The 19081-nt window shown below is 33.0% G+C and overlaps 2 protein-coding genes across 2 annotated transcripts; one reads left to right on the plus strand and one right to left on the minus strand.

Annotated features, from left to right (window-relative positions):
- The first annotated feature begins 6627 nt into the window (after window positions 1–6627).
- Window positions 6628–14651, plus strand: MAPR4 (membrane-associated progesterone binding protein 4). The gene is made up of 8 exons (XM_020369136.3): window positions 6628–6787; window positions 6973–7049; window positions 7150–7221; window positions 7347–7384; window positions 8326–8369; window positions 8614–8660; window positions 10310–10484; window positions 14318–14651. The coding sequence occupies exons 1-8, from the start codon at window positions 6683–6685 to the stop codon at window positions 14483–14485; spliced, it is 726 nt and encodes a 241-aa protein (XP_020224725.1). The 5' UTR covers window positions 6628–6682; the 3' UTR covers window positions 14486–14651.
- A 467-nt stretch (window positions 14652–15118) lies between these two features.
- LOC109806405 (putative glycosyltransferase At3g07620) lies at window positions 15119–18733 on the minus strand. Its single transcript, XM_020368797.2, has 4 exons — window positions 18449–18733; window positions 18116–18336; window positions 16538–16886; window positions 15119–15795 (listed from the first exon to the last, which is right to left on the minus strand). Exons 1-4 carry the CDS (start codon window positions 18623–18625, stop codon window positions 15136–15138), a joined length of 1407 nt encoding a protein of 468 aa, XP_020224386.2. The 5' UTR covers window positions 18626–18733; the 3' UTR covers window positions 15119–15135.
- Between the last annotated feature and the right edge of the window lie 348 nt (window positions 18734–19081).

Consider the following 19081-nt stretch of genomic DNA (forward strand, 5'->3'; position numbering starts at 1 on the left):
ACTACAAGATGAACATTGGTTAATGGCCATGCAAGAGGAACTAAATCAATTTTAAAGAAATGAAGTATGGGATTTAGTGCCATTACCAAATGATTATCCAATTATAGGAACCAAGTGGGTTTTTAGAAATAAGCTTGATGAATCAGGAATCATTATAAGAAATAAGGCAAGGTTAGTAGCTAAGGGGTATAATCAAGAAGAGGGAATTGATTATGATGAGACTTTTGCCCCTGTAGCAAGGATAGAAGCCATTAGATTACTTCTTGCTTATGCTTCAATAATGAATTTCAAGCTTTATCAAATGGATGTGAAAAGTGTTTTTCTTAATGGTTTAATACAAGAAGAAGTGTATGTGGAGCAACCACCAGGTTTTGTTGATTTTAAGTATCCCAATCATGTGTACAAACTTAAAAAGGCACTCTATGGCTTGAAACAAGCTCCAAGATCATGTTATGACAGGTTGAGCAAATTTTTGGTTGAGAATAACTATGTAAGAGGGAAAGTAGATAATACATTATTTGTGAAGAAGTTTAAAAATGATACAATGTATGTTCAAATCTATGTGGATGACATTGTTTTTGGATCTACTAATGTCTCTCTATGCAAAGAATTTGCTAAGACCATGCAAGGTGAATTTGAAATGTCAATGATGGGAGAGCTTACATTCTTTCTAGGGTTGAAAATCTAACAAATGAGTGATGGAATCTTTATAACTCAAAGCAAGTATTACAATGAACTGTTGAAGAAGTTTGGTATGGAAGGGTGTAAAGAGGCTGCAACACCAATATCAAACACATGCAATCTTGACTTGGATGAGAAAGGGATATCTGTTGACAACTCAAAATATAGAGGTATCATTGGATCACTTTTATATTTGACAGCTAGTAGGCCTGATATAATGTTTGTTGTGTGCTTGTGTGCAAGATTTCAGGCAAATCCAAAAGAATCTCACATGAAATCTGTAAAGAGAATTCTTGAATATCTAAGAGGAACTACTAATGTAGGTTTATGGTATCCAAAAAGAGTCTCACTAAGTCTGATAGGTTACTCGGATTCAGACTATGCTGGGTGTAGACTTGATAGGAAAAGCAAGTGGTACTTGTCACCTACTTGGAAGTGCACTAGTCTCATGGCATAGTAAAAAGCAAGCTTGTGTTGCTTTAAGACAGCTGAGGCTGAGTATATAGCTACCAGAAGTTGTTGTGCACAAATTCTCTTGATGAAACAAAAACTAAGAGATTATGGAACTGAGTTGAACAAAATTACTTTGAGATGTGATAATACAAGTGCTATAAATCTAACCAAAAATCCAATTTTGCACTCTAGGACAAAACATATAGAGATAAGGCATCATTTTTTAAGAGATCGTGTTCAGAAAAATGATTGTGTTGTAGAGTTTGTTGAAACTAGTAAACAATTAGCTGATATATTTACAAAACCTCTACCAAGAGAAAGATTTAATCAATTGAGAATTGAACTAGGAATTATCAATGAGTCTTGTTTGAATTGATTGTGATTGTGTACTTGAGTTTGATTGCTTGATTGAAAGTTGGTTGATGTATGAAACATTGATAAATGATGCATAAAAGAGAATGTTTAAGAGTTGAAATAGATTAGGAATGGGTTAAAAGGTTAGAAATAAGAGAAGCTAAACTTCTCTGGAATAATCGATTATTGTAAAATTTAATCGATTATTGTAAGTGAGCCTAGGGGAATAATCGATTATTTGGAAGAAAATCGATTATCTGGGAGAAGAGGAATTCCAGAAGTCTCTGGAATAATCGATTATTTGGGCAATAATCGATTATCTGGGTAGCAAGAATACAAAGAGTCTCTGGAATAATCGATTATTTGGGCAATAATCGATTGTCTGGGCAAGTGAGAAGAAATGACCCTCTGGAATAATTGATTATTCAAAAAATAATCGATTATTTAGTGCAGAAAGGGTTTTTCAAAGGATTTTACTGATACAAATAATCGATTATTTGTATAGATAATCGATTATTTGCGCGACCCTTGGTTTTCTAGACGGTTTTATTCACGCCAACCTCCAATTTCCCACTACTCTTCATAAGTAGAACCTCTCCTCTACCCCAATCCGGTGCTAGGGCTTTTAAAACACCTAAACCTTCTTATTTTCCAAATACCCACATTGATGGAATAACACTAAGGCCAAGAAGACCAAGAGGTGATATATTGAAGGAGGCAAGAGGAATGGGTTAGTATTGAAAAACCATAGGAGGAGTAAGCCTACTTTTGGGCCTTAGCTCCTAAGCTTTTATAGCATTTATTTTTATTCCTATTTTTGCCCTTGTCTTTAATTTTCTATTTTACCCTTGTATTTTGGGGTATCTTAGTCATAGGATTTATTTTCTTTTGTATTTCCCATTTTACCCTTGTATTATGGGGTGTTTTAGATCATAGGTTTTTAATTTTGGGCTAAGGTATTTAATTAGGGAGCTAGACACATTTTTGGTGGTGTTTGGACCTATTTTTGGACTTAGAAAGGCTTAGGCCCAAGTGGAGGGCAAAGGTTGCATGGTCTTGTCATGCACCTAGATGTAGCCTAACTAAACCCAAAGATTCCATCCTTGGCCACCAAGTTGCATCTAGGGTTAATTTGGGTTTCATTTGGTGTGCATTTGGCACCCTAAATGCAACCCTAGATGCCTCCCACTCCTATAAATACCCTAGGCACCACACCTTGTAAATACTTTGGATATTGAATATAAAGAGAGCCTTTTGTACCTTTATATCTTTCCTTAGTCACCCTTGGCTAATTCGGCCACCTCCCTCCCATCTCCACCTTGAGAAAAACAACCCTAGAAGAGGCCTTCATTATCATGAAGTGAGCCAACCCTAGAGTACCCTTCTCAAGCATTTCCTCAAACACCTTCTACCCAACCTCCATTTTCGTCCATTCCATCATCATCCACCCTAAAACCTTGTGCCACCTTTGAAGAACTTGATCCTTGGAGAAGGCGTCCTATTCTTTGCTCATCATCTCATGTTCATGCAAGTAAGGATGCCATCACACATTCTCTCAACTCTCAAACCCTAACACACTTTCTTCTTCATCTTTTTCATCTCCAACAAAGAACCCACCTTTAACCACAAAATGGCATCATCTTCCAAGAAGCCAAAGAAGCTTGAAGTCAGGGGGAGCAAAAGACCTCTACCCACAGGAGCTGAGCAACTCATCTTTAAGTGGTTTGCTGATGAGAAGACCCAAGATTACTATTTTGAATGGTATGCAGGTAGGAGAATCATCCCTCCGAAGACCTTGAAGCTAGAATGGTTCAAGAATGAGGGTTTTAGCTTTCCTCCTCTCTTGGAGCACCAGGAACTTGGGAAGTTCTTGGAATTAGAAGGATCGTATTACCGTGAGCTTATAAGGCTGTTCTTATGCTTTTCCTCAAGCAATGAAGGGATAATGCAATCTGTGGTGAAGGGCAAGCTTATAAAGCTTGATGGTCCAACATTGAAGGAAGTAGTTGGGCTGAGCAGAGATGGGAGTACTAAGCCCCAACCCTTCAACTTTGGAGATTTTGAGGAGCTGACAACGTTTAGAGATTGTCAAAGGAACCAGGAGACCACTAATTACACAAAATTTCTGGCCGGAGGTATGAAGAAAAATTCAAGATTAATTTCTTTTATCATAGCTTGGATGATTAAACCTAGATTACATAATCATGCTCAAATGTCTAGGGATGACATTTTGCTGATGCATGTTATTAAGAAAAAAGATTAAGATAGATTGGGTGTCTATGGTGATGATTGTATGTGGAAGGCTAGGAGGAAGGAGGATGGTCCAATACCATATGCTTTGTTATTATCTAGGATTTTTGAGAAAGTCGGTGTGGATCTGAGAGGGGAGAAAAAGATAATTCTCCATGCCTCGAATAAAATTAAAAAATCTTCTTTGCATCATATGGGGATGCTGAAACAAGAAGACAAATGGGTATTCAAAGGAGATGTCCCTCCAACGCTTGAACCTGCAACTGATGAAGATGGTATTCCATCTCATGATGAAGACCAGCCACCACAAGTGGAAATTGAACCTGAACGGGAACAAGAACTGGAGCCTAAAGCATTTTCTCCGTTTGAGCAAATTATGATTAACAAGCTTGATGCGGTAATGGAGATGTCTAGGAAGCACGAGTCGTATTATTCAGGCATTCTTGGTCGGTTTGATAACCTTGATCATGAGATTAACCGAATTAAGGCTCAGCTTGGGATGTAAGAGGACTCAGAGTGATTCTAGGAGCTTTAGTGTTCTGTTCTGTTTTTAAAAATTGTTTAAATTTATGTTTTTAATTTCAATTGGGTTGTAACCGATTTAATTCCTGGACAATTATCTTGGTTTATCTTGTGTTGAACAATTTAAATTCTGATGCAATATAAATGTCTTTGTGATTATATTGTGTTTTGGGTGATTTGGTTGCAATATTCTGGTGTGTATGTTGATATGAGCAAATAGCAATGCATATTTGTGATGTTTGCTGTTATGTTTGCTATGATGCTTAACTAATGTATCATGTGGTTGAGATATTGTGATTGAAAGACAACTTGATGAATATGAAAAATTCCCTGATACAAGTTCTTATGTTACTTTGGATTAATTGGAACAATGCCTATAGTTGGTTTTGTGGCATTAATTTTGACCAAATGATTCTTTTGCATAATTCAATACATGTGCAATCTGGACATATGAATATATCTGGTTGTTTTTGATGATGTCCAAAGGGGGAGAAAGGTTTTTGAGTTTGTTTTGCAGGGCCTAAAATGTGAAAATACTGGTTGGCAAAACAAAATGGCTTGTATGGTTTGTCATCATCAAAAAAAGGGAGATTGTTGAGATTCATGGAGTGGTTAATCAACTCAAACTCGGAGAATGAAGGTTTTGATGATAACAAAATGTGGTTTATGAGAATCAAAGCTGACCAAGGACATCAACAAGTCAAAAACAAAGTCAAGAAGAAAATATGGCTATTATGATGTGTAATAGGGATAACTCATAAGTTGTATTGTTTTGTTTAGCTTATTTTGCATGTGTGTACTTTGTGCATGAGTCAATCTTTATCTAATCTGACTAAGAGTGAGTATGATGATGAGTTAGGTACTTGAAAAGTTATTTTGAGATGTAAAACAAAGTTTTTGAAAACTGACTCAAAATAATCGATTATCATTAAATATAATCGATTATTCCAGCAACAAGTGAAAAGGATGCCTTGCTGTAATAATCGATTATTTGTGAAATAATCGATTATCCTAGGAATCACTCTCTGGAATAATCGATTATCCTGCAAAATAATCGATTATCTGGTTCTGAAAATGTTATAAATAGTTTTCACACTTTGAAACTTCAGAACAGAGAATGAGTTAACAATCAAATAGAGAAAAACGTTATTGTGAATTCTTTGTGACCTTCTTGGAGTGTTTTCTTTGTGAAACCAAGAAGTAAAACATTTTTGAAATGCTTTGAAAAAGATCATCATCATCATCATCACATTCTTGAAAGAGAAAGATTGAGATTTGTTTCTGAATTCACAGTCTGATTTGTTCAGCTTCTAGGTGAATTCGTTCCTTTAATTCTCTGTGAATAATTGTAAATCTTGAGTAGATGTCTCAAGTGGTAAGAAATTCTTGTAGTGGGTTTCTACAAGAGGTGTTTTCTTGGGGTCAAGAAAGTGGTTATCTTGAATGTAGGAGTATATGCATGTGTGATATGCTTGTAAACCTTCTTCATTGAGATAGTGGAACAAATCTTGATCAGGTTATGATTGAGGACTGGATGTAGGTCACATGTGGAGTGGCTGAACTAGGATAAAAGACTTGTGCAATCTTCTCTTACCTTTATCTTTTACTTTGAGTAATATTTTGGGTTTGTGTTAAAAGGAATAATCTTGATTAACATGTTTGTATGCACAACATTACTTTAAACTGAATCAAAGAGTTGCACATTGATTGTTCTTAACTTTGAACTTTATCAAAGATTAATCAAGAAAGCATATAGGACTCATTTTCATTAGCAAGTCTTTTAAGGAACTTCTTTGAAAATTCATATTAGAAAAGTTTGAATTGAAATAAAGATCCTAAGAACTCTAAAAAATTTTAAAGTGTCATAGAATTCAATTCACCCCCCTCTTGGATTGAACCATTCTTTTCTAACAAGGAGGACAACAACAACATACATATGGGAGCATTAAAGAAGAAGAAGAAAACCTTGTCACCTATGCATCTACGTAGCATCCACGTGGTCCACATTTAACACCATTTGTAGAATTTGGACGGAAGTCCCATATTGATGTGTTTTCAAATTATTAGGAACTAAATTGAAACAAAAAATAATATGAGACCAAATTAAAATTTTTAATTATTATGAGGGACTAAATTAAGTATTTAGTAAAAGTTTTACTAAAAATTACATATAGATCACATAATATGAATATTTTAATAGAGTTTGACGCTTAGTTAAGAATAGTGTAACATTTTTTTTAATTTTTAAATCGTATATCTAAAAGATGAAGGTGTCGAGTGTAATTTAAAATAAATAAAAAAATGATGTGTGTGTGTGATTTTCTTAAAAATAAATAAATAAAGGGTCACTGCTAATTATTCGACTCTATTTTATTGTATAGTATTTACGACTGTCTCTGGGACTGAATTGAACAACAAAGCGATGTGGTTGAAAACATTAGCAACCTCTCCTCTTTCGGGGATCACTGTTTTAGTCCTTTTCCTCGCTCTACTTCTCAGATTTTACGTCAAATTCGACACTGCTGAGGTCACTGCAACTAACCCGCAAAAACATTAATTCTGGATTTTGAGTTTTTGTGGCGCTTTTTCAATTGGGTCACGAAAGATCCTTTTTTTTTATTTTTTATTTATCTAAATCAATAGAAATATCTCACACCTAGTCACGTATAGATTATGAAGTCAATGATTTTGACTCCGCGTTTTGTTTTGTAGAGATTGTTCGGAGCTAAGGAGCTTGCATTGTTCAATGGAACCGATGAAGGGTTGCCAATCCTTCTAGGAATTCTTGGGTATTCCCTCTCTCAACTCACTGAATGCCATATTTCCAATCTTGATGTTACTTTGGATTGTTAGGTCTAACATATCAAAACTTTTTATTATCTATGACAGATCTGTGTTTGATGTAACCAAGGGAAAATCTCATTATGGTTCAGGAGGGGGCTACAATCATTTTGCTGGAAGGTTTGTGCTCAATCACTTTTCTCATCCAAACATGTTTTTTTGTTGTGCTTGGAATCATGGGAAGTATTTACATTTCAACTCTCATTGACAGCAATTTTTGTTCCTCTTTTTGGGCATGAATTCAGGGATGCTTCTCGTGCATTTGTCTCTGGAAATTTCACAGGTAAAAGAGTTGTGTGGTTTGTTCAGGTTGGTGTGTTTTTAATAAGAGTGAATAATCCAGATATGGGGACACTGGATCAACTATAAACAGTGATAACTGAATTATCACTATTGAGAATTGAGAGAATTTGGAATGTTGTATATGTGGGGTGATAGTATTATTCCAAAATAACTTGGGGATTTCTAATATTCACTTTGTTTTATTTGGTTTGGTTTTGGAAAGCCTGCTCAATTATATGTATTTCATGGTTTTGCAATTTTATTGGTTCCAAATTTATATGATGTTGCAGAAAAAATTGATTGAATATCTCTAATGTTTTCAATGCTTTAAATTGCAGTTGAAATAGTTTGATATTAGAATAACTAAATGGATTAAATATATGTTCTTGAAGAATATGGCCTAACTTGAATTTTGTCAGATTTTTCAGTTTCTGATTTGATTGTGGACTTCCTCCTCTTCATCATTCTAGGAAACTTGCCAAATGATCATCCTTTAGTTATGTTTGTATCGTATCTTGAATTTATATTTCACCAACCTTAAAGTTCATCTATCTACTTCTATTCACCATTGAAAGGTCTACTACTTTTGTTTTTGATAGTAAAGAGAAGATATATTGATGACTAACAAGATCTTTAGGTAGAAAAGTACATGGAATGCTTTAAAATTTGAAGGGGAGAAAATAGAAGAGAAAAGGTTAGCCAAAAATAAAATTAGGTCAACAATAGCTTGTAATTTCTTCTAAAAGTTAAAGTTGAAAGGCCCAGCACAGACCTTGTGTTGAACTGATAGCATTGCATTGAAGAGTCTTATATAACGGTAGTAACAAATAATTGTCTGTAACTCTGTATTGCTGCTTGTAGAAACGAATTTTCCTTTCTACATTATAGTAAATCATTCTAGCATGTCTTTTAACTCTATACATTTCATTTTTTCTCATGTAGGAGATGGTCTCACCGACTCACTGCGTGGTCTATCTAGCACTGAGGTTGTAATTAATGTTATTTGTTTAGTTATTAATAATTTTGTTTTTTTTAAATATTTCATTAGAATCCTAATCATACAAATTGATTTGCACTTTTTGTCTCCTTGAATTTATAGCTTCCACTTCTTCTTCTTCGTCTTTTTTTATTTTTTGGAGAATTAATGATACCTGTGTTTGTCTAAAATATGGATTTAACATTTTTGTTTTCAAGCCTAAACCTTACCCTCAAATTAATTGGTGCATGCAGGTGAAGAGTATTGTTGAATGGAGAGATTTCTACCATAAAACTTATAAGTGAGCCATACTTCTGATATTTGTTACTTTGTTGTAGCTAACTTTTAACTAGCTGATTAAATTCATGAATGTTTTGGAATGCATCCATTGGACACCTATATTTTGTTGAATTGATGTTTTAATTGCTTTATTTAGAAGGATAGGTCAAGAACCACTAACCAGTGTATGTCTTGAATCTATTTTTGCACTGTTCTATTGCTGTTTCTTATGGAATTAGTTGTTCAGAACATACAGAGTGTTGGGTGTGTTGTAGATCTTGGGACTAGTTTTTGATGATCAGGTATGCGAGTCTGTGGAACAACAGACTGCAAAATTTTGTGACTGTGCTGTCTGTGCTATATTTTGGTGCATATTATTGGAGCTTGATTCTCGTATCATTAGGTAGAGCTCAATGAGTGAGCACCTTATTTGAGGTAGATTAAGCATACTTGGGTGTAAAGCTTATGGTCTCTGCTCATGGTCATTTTAGCAGGGTTGCTCTTATAGATGTTCAAGCACTAGGGAGCTTTGCTACTTTGATTATTTTTTTTTCTCCATCAATAGTAATATCCTGTTTCAATCATTAAAGTATCTAAAAAATTATAATAAAATAAAACAATGCAGATTTATAAAAGATTTTTTTAATATAAAGTGATTAAGTTATATTTAACTTAAATAGCATTAAAAGGTATAAGTTTTATATTGTCTCAAAAATGTTATTGTTTATTTGATTTTATAATATTATATTATTTATTCACATGCAGCAAATATGTCAGTTCCCTATACATTTAAGTTATACGTAATATATTTTTCTTTTATATATGAAGCTAATTATTGTTCTAAGGGTCCTGCTTGGTGTCAAAGAATGGGGTAATGGGTTTAAATCGTACATAAGGCACACTTCTTTCAATTTTCAAACCCCATTTTTCAAGGGCAATGTCAACATGTCAGTGCCACAACAAAATTCTTGTTTCAATAAATCCATCTCACCTAATAATGTTGGAAATTTGACTGTAAATAAAGTGTTGAACTAAATTTCATTAGTTTTAAAATTAAAAAGTACGAGGAGTTGATTTGAGTAATTAAAATTAGAGATCTAAAATCACCCATTTAATAAACTATACGGAACAAAAACAAAATTAAATCTTTTGATCCTCAATTAGAATCAATATTTTTAATATATAATTTTAAAATTTCCCCTTAAGCATGTGTACACAGTAATTAATTTTGATGCTTTTATCTATACTAGTATGGAAAAGAGACACTTTGTGTCTCTTAGTTTTTTAAAAATAAAAATAAAATAAAAAAGAGATAATTGAATGGGTGATTGTGAGTAGTTATTGATAGAGTAAGAGAGGTTGTTTCTTTGTTCTTTCTTAGTAATGGAGGAGAGTAATGGTCTAATAAAAAAGTGGAGACCATAAACGGTTATGCACCATGTATTCCATTTATAATAGATATAGATAGTTTAAAACTTTCTCCTCAAATATTATTGACAATGATGGTACATTTTTCTTTACCTACTTTTACATGTCCAGTATTTGTTTTTTAATTTTTCATTGATGGCCTGCTACAGCTTTCATTAATAAATTTTCACTTGCCATATCATTGCCTTAGGTTTAGGAAACTATTTTAATGCGTATCAGATATTTTTATCCTTATTTTTATAGGTATGCTGGGAAGCTAGTTGGTCGATACTATGATAGCCAAGGGAATCCTACAAAATATTTGAAAGGGGTTGAAGCAAAGGCTGCCAGAGGTGCACAGCTTCTAGAAAAGCAGAAGATTGAAGAGGCCAAACAACCTTCATGCAATTCAAGATGGAGTCAAGATGAGGGTGGTGAGGTATGGATTGTTGTCATGTCATCATCTGTAATCAATTTTTCTTCATTTTATGTATGGATTTTATATCTCCGAATAACAATGAGAACAAATTATACTTTTAATCTCTCTATAATATATAATCTGCAATTTTAATCCACTTAATGAATATTTATCCATTAATTGTTGAAATTGTAATGTTTGGTCATAGCAACTTAAAATATAGTGGAAAATATTTATCCATTAATTGTTGAAATTGTAATGTTTGGTCATAGCAACTTAAAATATAGTGGAAAACAAATGAAATGCGCCAGTAAACTACATAGAATTGAGAAATTGGGTGAGCTTTGATTGTATTAGGATGAACTTAGTGTGCTATTAATTAAAAATGTAATATATCACATGCTAAATTGGTAATAATAAGATTAAGAAAGCACTTGGCCAAAGTTTAGTTTGATGAAATTTATTGTACATTAAAGTTAAGAATGTCCTGTTTTCCTGCACTTATTTTCCTATGAAAACAGCAATTACAAGGTTTGTGATAGAACCCAATTCAAAGTAGCAAATATAGTTAATGATTATGTCATTTGAATTATGTTATTTGAATTTATTTTCGCAGCCTATCTTTAGTTAGGATTTATCATTTGAATTTGGTTATCATAGCTTATGTTTAAGATTTAGTTTAGGGTTATGTTTTATGAAATTTGTTATCATAGCTTATCTTTAGGATGTATCTTCTTTCATCAATTTTAGGGAGTTAGTTAAGGGAGATGATAATAAATGCAGAGTAGCTTGAGAGAGGGGAAGGATTGGAGAAATTTTAATGAATTGTAATTGGAGCCGGTGCTCTGGGAGAGGGAAGCAGTAGATTTACCTGTCAATCTCTATTTTTTATTTGAAATAATAATCCTGTCCATTTTTTTGGTTTCCATCATTGGTCCGACCTATTGGATAGCTCAACATGGTCTCTAAGGTTGATGCATTGGAATCCAAAGTCACAACTTTGAATGCCCAATTTTAGGAATTGCAGTCCTTGGCTGCTGATCTGCAGCAATCTGTAATCAAGGAAGCATATGGGAATGCAACTGAACGACGCGAAAATACTGAGTTTCGATCCATGATCACTCGGTGGTTAAAACGGAATGACAATAATTAATCCCACAAGGCTAATATGCCTCCTCCCCCCTTTGTCGTCTATGATGGCCATCAACTTGCAACAAGGAAGGTTGAATTGCCTTCCTTTGCTGGTATGAATCCATGCAGTTGAATTGTTCGAGCAAAAATTATTTCCATGTGGTATCCCACCAGAAACAAAAATTCCTCTTGCCCAATTGCCAATGGAAGGGCATGTCATCCATTGGTTTTCCTTGCTATGTGAGGGTGATCCAGGGCTCTTGTGAGAGAAGTTAAAGGAGGCATTGCTCAACCGCTTCAGAGACATAATTACCCAAAATCCATATGAACAACTAGTCGCACTTACACGAGCATTTTGTGGCAGAATTTATTGAAGAGTTTGAGCTTTTGTCCTCCCAAGTCCCTTGGCTAGCTGTACCACAAGCCATTGGATATTTTATGCATGATTTAAAGCCTAAAATTAGACATTGGGCACGTCTTCACCAACCAGAAGCAATTAATAGGACTATCTCTCTAGCTCCAGAAGTGGAATGTGCTCTATATGGGGAGGTAGATAACAAGGTGAAAGGCTTTGGTCTAAAACTAATTGTCATTGTTGAACTGAATTACCATAAGTTCGAGATGTCATTTTCTTCCTTTTCTCATCCTACCTTTCATCATAGTAATAAATCTCAAAATTCGAAACTCGAATCCAAGTCACATGACTCGGGGTTAGAGGTTGACAATAACAGACACTTGGGAGATGTGAGGAGTAGGGGAACTTGCTACCTATCTTCTTAAGATTGTTCGACAGGAGGAAGAAGGGGTTGTGTTATTGTTGCGGTCAAAGATATTATCCTATGCATCAATGCCCAAACAAGTAGGTCAAACTCACCTTGCTTACTAAAGACGTAGTTATCTATGGAGAAGGCGAGATTGAGTTGGTAAATAGCAACATGGAGGACGAACAAGAGAATGCGAATACATCAATACACTACTAGAGGAGGCCCATAGATGATATCAGCCTTGAGGACAAGGCTGATAGCATAGGAGAGGACAATGATAGAACCTAATTCAAAGTAGCAATATAGTTTATGATTATGTTATTTGAGTTTTTTTTCACAGCTTATCTCTAGTTAGGATTTATCATAAACTATATTTGCTACTTTAAATTGGGTTATATCAGATTGTATGACAGGATTGCTAATATAATTGCTTGATGTGATGTAACAGATTTGTATGCTAAAAAAAGGGTAGTTGTGATGCCAGGTGTGTCAACGTACCCATCTACATCAAGACTCAAGACAACATGTAAAAGTAAAACAAAGTTAAGAGAAGGATAGAAAGGCCGTAGGTATGATAGAAAGGATAAAATTCATGGATATATCTAACATTAAAGTAATGACAAAACATGACGAGGATAATATCTATTCATTTGGTTACAAGTCTTAAAAGATAAAGGCATAACGTTCGTTACTCAAAAGTACATTAAGTTACCATGTTACTGGTTTTGATTTGATATACTTTTTTTTTCTTCATAATTGTGTTATTGATACAAAGTATCCGTCAACTTTACCAATGACTAATCTAGGATAACCATGATATACTTCGAGTAACGAGTGTTATGCTTTTATCTTACCAAGACATGTAACCAAATGATTTGATGTTATACTCATATTATAAGTATACATGAGTTCTATCCTTTCCATCATACCTTTGACCTTTCTATCTTTCTCTTAACTTTAACTTCCTTTTTTTCTCATGATAAATTTGCAAATATTCATTCTACATTTTTTCGTGAATTACCTCTCAGTGGAGTTGACAAATTTTATTTTCAGAGGACATGACAACTCCATTTATTTTTATGTTCTAATAAATTTTAGTTAGGTGTGTTAAGAGTCTTAATGTACCTAACAACAATTGGGATTAAACTATGAATTTACTCATGTATTGACAATGTAAAATAATTTTACACTATCAACCAATTAAGGGTTTGTTTGAAAATCCATTTGAATGCTATTAAACCGAAATTTTGCACATTCCAATGCACAAATGAAAAAGTAACAAGATTGTTGAATTGAGTTGAACGTAGGTTCAATTTATTTTTATGTTCTAATAAATTTTAGTTAGGTGTGTTAAGAGTTTTATCGCATCTAACAACAACAATTGGGATTAAACTATGAATTTATTCATGTATTGGTAGTGTAAAATAATTTTACATTATATATTAGGAAAAATTCAAGTCTCACATCAACTAGAAATAAGATAATTAAAGAGTATATAAGTGGAGAGCAGTCCTCACCTTACAAGTCGGTTTTGTAGGATTGAGTTACTAAGATTATCAACCAATTAAGGGGTGTTTGAAAATCCGTTTGAATGGTGTTCAATTGAAATTTTTCACATTACAATGCACAGATGAAAAAGTAACAAGATTGTTGAATTGAGTTGAAAGTGGGTTCAATTGGATGAAATTGAAAACCAAACACACTAAATATTACTGCTAGGATGAATTTTTTTTTACCTATTTATGATAAAAGTCAACAACTTAGCATGATTTATGATTGGATGGTAATGTAAAATTATTTTATACTATCAGTGCATCATCTATTTTCTCTAGTGGAACAAAGACAAAGACAAATTTGTTGCAAGTTGCAACTGGATTGTGTGAGAGCATGTTTTCTGATTTCAAATTCATGCAGATTGTTTACAATTTATTATGACACAAATTTGCCTCTTTTGGTCAGGTATGGTGTGATGTTGGTTACCCTAGATTGGTTCAGAGGCCACTAGAGATTGCTTTGACGGGGAAGATGAGTAAGCGTTGTGCATGCTTTGAAGATTCTCAGTTGGGCCAATCTGGTTTAGAGGTATATGAAGGGTGTGATTACCATGCTACCAGGTGCAAAGTTTAATCACGAATCAGACACCAATGGAAGAATATTTTTTTGAGGTATATGTATGTATGTGCATGTATATTAAAACCTTAATTTAGTGAAGCTAGTAATTATTTTTGAGACACCTTGTTACTTTTATTTCTTGGGAACGATGGTTGCTTTATGCTATATTTTTAATCCGGAATGATCACTCTTCTTTAACCACTAAATTTAAAATTTATGCTACTTCCCCGCACTTTGTAACCCAAAAAAAGTTGGAGTATGTGCGCCTATATTAAAATGGCTTGAATAACTTTAGTCTCCTAAAATAGGAGGTTTTTTATTTTTAGTCCTTTTTAAATTATTTTTTCAATTTCCATCCCTCCATACCCTCACTGAATGTGTTAAAAAATTAAAGTTGATTCCCTTCTCTGTTTTAATTAAGGGATTGAATTCATAATTTTGTTAGATCTCTAATTACCATGTTTATTTTAAGCCACAAATTCTACTTATGAAAAAACAAAATCATGTTTGAAGTACGGGTGTGTAGACTTACTTAAAAATTACCATATGGGAAACAAAATTGTACTCGAATTTATTCTCCTAGTATCCTAAACTGAAGGTCAATCAAGCAGTTAACACGATTATATTATAGCAATTAATACAATAAAATTGAGATTAATAATGACTTATTTGACACGCACATTCAACCTCCTAAGCCATATGGAATGAATAATCATATGGAATACATCATATCTCTTGGGGGGGTTATTCACTACAAAATGTCTTTGTACTTGCCTAACCCCCTCTTGCAATCTCAAGTATTTCTCCTCCGATATACCCAACAAAATTTCCTTAAGCTTGGGAATATCACTCACTAAAATCTGGACCGAGAAAGAATCCCAATTCAAAACATCACTAAAAGGAAGTACATATTGTTGTGATATTATGACAGGTACACATTGTGCATAGATTGCCTCAACAATCCTAGGACTTGCCACTTCAAACCCACTAGGACAAATGCAGTATCTGCTCTTCTTCATTGTCTCATGGTATGAAACTCCATCTGGGAGTTTCTGATAAACCAGCACATCCTTGTCTTTGCTCTCCCAATGCTGGAAAAGCACTGGTCTAATTCTGCCATGCATTTGTCCTGCAAAGAAAGCCAATATTGTTCGGTTCCTTGTGGGGTAGCCACCAATAAGACCTGTTGTGTCTCCTGTTACAAGGTTGATTTCAGGAAATGATGCATCCTTCTTGGGATTGAAATGCTCAGAGATGTTTGCATTACATAGCACCCGGATTGCAATGAAATACAATTCTTTGACATACCATGTTGATCTTGGTCCCTAGGCAATTAAAAAATATATCAGTTATATCATATCATATCATATTGAATGGTCATATAATCCTCTCGTTGAGAAATGTCATCGAAACACTTTGTAACACTCTTAATAACGGGATATTATTGGAAATCATAGATTTAGTGGACTTCAAATTTTATTTAATGAGTTTCTTTCTTGATTTAACAACATAATTCACCAAAATCCGTGATTTTCAACCAATAATAAATAGAATATTAGTAAGTATTAGAGAGAGTATCACTAGCATTTTTCTTCTCTCATTTATATGTATCAATTTGCACATTAATACTCTTTGAATCGAGAATTCATGTTTGAGAACTCTCTCCTTAAGCTAATTGCTTTGTCCAGATGGAGTGACACATGAAATAAATAGACCCAATTTTGTAGATGTGCCCACATATCTCATGTGTCTTCTATCTTGTATAGAACCATACATCAATTAAAGGTAAGAGAAATGTTAGTGATACTCTGCAAATACTCTCTTCACTAGTGATTGAAAATCACAAATTTCATTGAGTCTTACCACTAAATTAAGAGAGAAAAAAAAACTCATTAAATAAGATGTGAGGACTCGCATTTTTTTTTATTTGTAATAAATTTTAACCAATAATAAAAAGAGTGTCACTGACATTCATCATAAGAAAAAAATTATTGTCATAACCCAAATCCAAATATGAAGTATACAACAATGATAGGAAAATAAAAAGTTTAAATTGAAAATAAGTACCCAATCATGGCAAGAAAGCATGACATGGTCAGCTCCATAGCTTCTATTCCAGTATTTATATTTGTGGGATATGATGCGCACATAATCACCAATAGTTCGGCCCAACACAGCTTTGTCACGAATAACTGGATGAAAGAGGTGCTCAAGGATCATGACAACACTAAAGGGAAGAAAGTAGACATGGGCTTCATCTGGATTCTGAGTCCGGAATAAGGTATTGATTTCCAATAAGTTGATAAAGATTCCTTCCATGGAATATATGTTCTTGCAGGGACCATAATGAAATAGAGGGGGCTCCCCCTCTTCATACACGAATATTCTGAACACCTTCTCCATTATTGTATAACTCCTATATATCATATAAAACCAACTCAAAAAACAAAAAAGTGACATGCAAAAAGCTGTACTATTTCAAAATTATATATTTTTAATCGTAGAAATTACATAAATGACAATAAAATTCAAACTTATGATATGCACTAACTCCAAAGTAATATTGTCATAGACCCTAAATTATTCTCTTCCTTCGACTGTCTAAATTAAAGAGAATGATTTTAATTTAAGGGAAAGTTTTATCTTTATAACATGTTTCTTTTACGTAAAACTACTTTGATTTTCATTATAAGCAACATAATAAAAATCAAGTAAATAATTAAGTTGGTTATTTTTAATTAATTCTATCATAAATTTAAATTTTATTTCAAATACATTCTCTATTTTAAGTGATTGTTATATTTAATGTTAATTGTAAGTAAATACATAAGAAATATAATTAACAAAAAATTGAAAGTACAAATAAAATTTACCTTTGAGTAACATTAAAAATTAATGATTGTTGCTTATAATTAGAATCATAAATAAATATATATATATATATATATATATAATTATATCTTTTGCTTTTTAATTTAGAAATAGAAAATTAGGATCATGGAGAATATCATTAAAGTTTATTTTCAGGAAAAAAAAAAGGCTCTTTAATATTTATGTATTATTGTTTAGATCATCAAGTAGGATAAGACTTTTGTTGATGCATAAACGAATCGAACATATGGTTTTTTGACGTTAACACTTGTGTTAGGAGTAGACAGTATACTAATTGTTCAAGTTTAACGCAGCACATGCTAGAAAGTTTCTTTGCAACTTCCGACTCTACATGGAATGTTCAATAACTGGGAAATAAGAATGATTTACAAGCTTTTTATTTATTTATTTAATGTTTATTGTAAAGCTTGTATTTGTCTAGGGTCTTCACTGTGTGTTTCATTTATTAATATTTTTTGGTGCATGAGTCTTAAATGTGTATTTATACGTTTTACATTCATTTTTGTCTATACATATATGTGCTACATTTTTTAATGAACCAAAAAAATTCCTTCGACTGAATTTTCTCATTAAATTTAACCTACAAGAGGAGGTTCGAACTTTATAACTTACCAGAGGCGAGATTTTGTTTTCCTCCTTGAATTCTCTTATGTTATGATAAAATTATAAGAGAAAGAAATTAAAATGATTTAAATTTTTGAAAAATCTTCCTTAGAATATGTTTATTGCTTGATAAATATATATAATTCATACCTATGAAAAGCAGCAGCGTTTCTGTAAATGTCTCCTTGTGGAATATAATCATGAGTATCTTCTTGAGGCACCGTGGCTTTGGTTCTCAATAAGGCTTCTTTTATCAAGGATCTTGCTTTTGCAAGACTTGCTTCAACCTTCTCCAATTTTCTATCTCCTTGAATTGCTCTTTCTACTTGCAATCTATTAACAATGTTCAGTGGCTTCTGTCTTCCCCCATCCTACATGCAGAAACACCACCATAAAGCAAAAGATTTTATTGAAAAAAAGGACATTGATACATCATGCAAAGGAGAAAAAGAAGAGAAATCAATTGGATAAAAATGTTGATACTTTGAATGATGAAAATGTCAATTCTCTATGCCCCTTTTGAACCCTTTGATTAATCAATGCGAAAAGTGGTGAATCAAGACCAACATACACCACAAATGCACTGATAGCTAACAGAGCCAGACTCAAGTGTGTTTTGTTCAAGTGCCACATTCTCTCGAAACTCATCAAAACAAACATTGTTTCGTTGCCACATCTCTCACCCCATTCATTCTAGCTTTGACAAAGCTTTTGCGGTAAGAATTAATTTTGCGAATTCTCCAAAATTGTCCCTGTGGCTAGCAAAATACACGGTAATAAATACGCAAATCACTATTTAAATAGCCACTGAAACTATTAGTTTTAAAAAATAAAAAAAAAATTGTGAATATATCTTTAAAAGTTACAATCATTTTAATCAAATTCCTAAAAGTAACTATTTATTATCATTGTAGTCTTTAAACATACATTAATATCATCATTTAAGTTGGTGTTTTATTTTTTAAATCTTGGATTAAAGTGAATAACATTTTACATTCCACTCTTTAAATTTTTATATTTTTTGGCACTAAAATGTCAGTGAGTTACACCTTCATATACTAGAATGATATTTTATCCAAAATAATTTGTAGATTAAAATTTCAAACTAAAAATAAA

The sequence above is a fragment of the Cajanus cajan genome, chromosome 6 (assembly GCF_000230855.2).
Source record: "Cajanus cajan strain Asha chromosome 6, NIPB_CcT2T_4, whole genome shotgun sequence".
Lineage (NCBI taxonomy): Eukaryota > Viridiplantae > Streptophyta > Magnoliopsida > Fabales > Fabaceae > Cajanus > Cajanus cajan.

What these genes read in the sequence shown, in the direction of transcription:
- LOC109806405 (XM_020368797.2), bottom strand. Translation starts at nt 18,625, where the DNA reads ATGTTTGTTTTGATGAGTTTCGAGAGAATGTGGCACTTGAACAAAACA. An exon ending in TGACATTTTCATCATTCAAA is followed by an intron (nt 18,337 to 18,448) that starts GTATCAACATTT and finishes TTCTGCATGTAG; the next exon opens with GATGGGGGAAGACAGAAGCC. An exon ending in TGCTTTCTTGCCATGATTGG is followed by an intron (nt 15,796 to 16,537) that starts GTACTTATTTTC and finishes TTAATTGCCTAG; the next exon opens with GGACCAAGATCAACATGGTA.
- MAPR4 (XM_020369136.3), top strand. Translation starts at nt 6,683, where the DNA reads ATGTGGTTGAAAACATTAGCAACCTCTCCTCTTTCGGGGATCACTGTT. An exon ending in ATCCTTCTAGGAATTCTTGG is followed by an intron (nt 7,050 to 7,149) that starts GTATTCCCTCTC and finishes TATCTATGACAG; the next exon opens with ATCTGTGTTTGATGTAACCA. An exon ending in GTGGTCTATCTAGCACTGAG is followed by an intron (nt 8,370 to 8,613) that starts GTTGTAATTAAT and finishes TGGTGCATGCAG; the next exon opens with GTGAAGAGTATTGTTGAATG.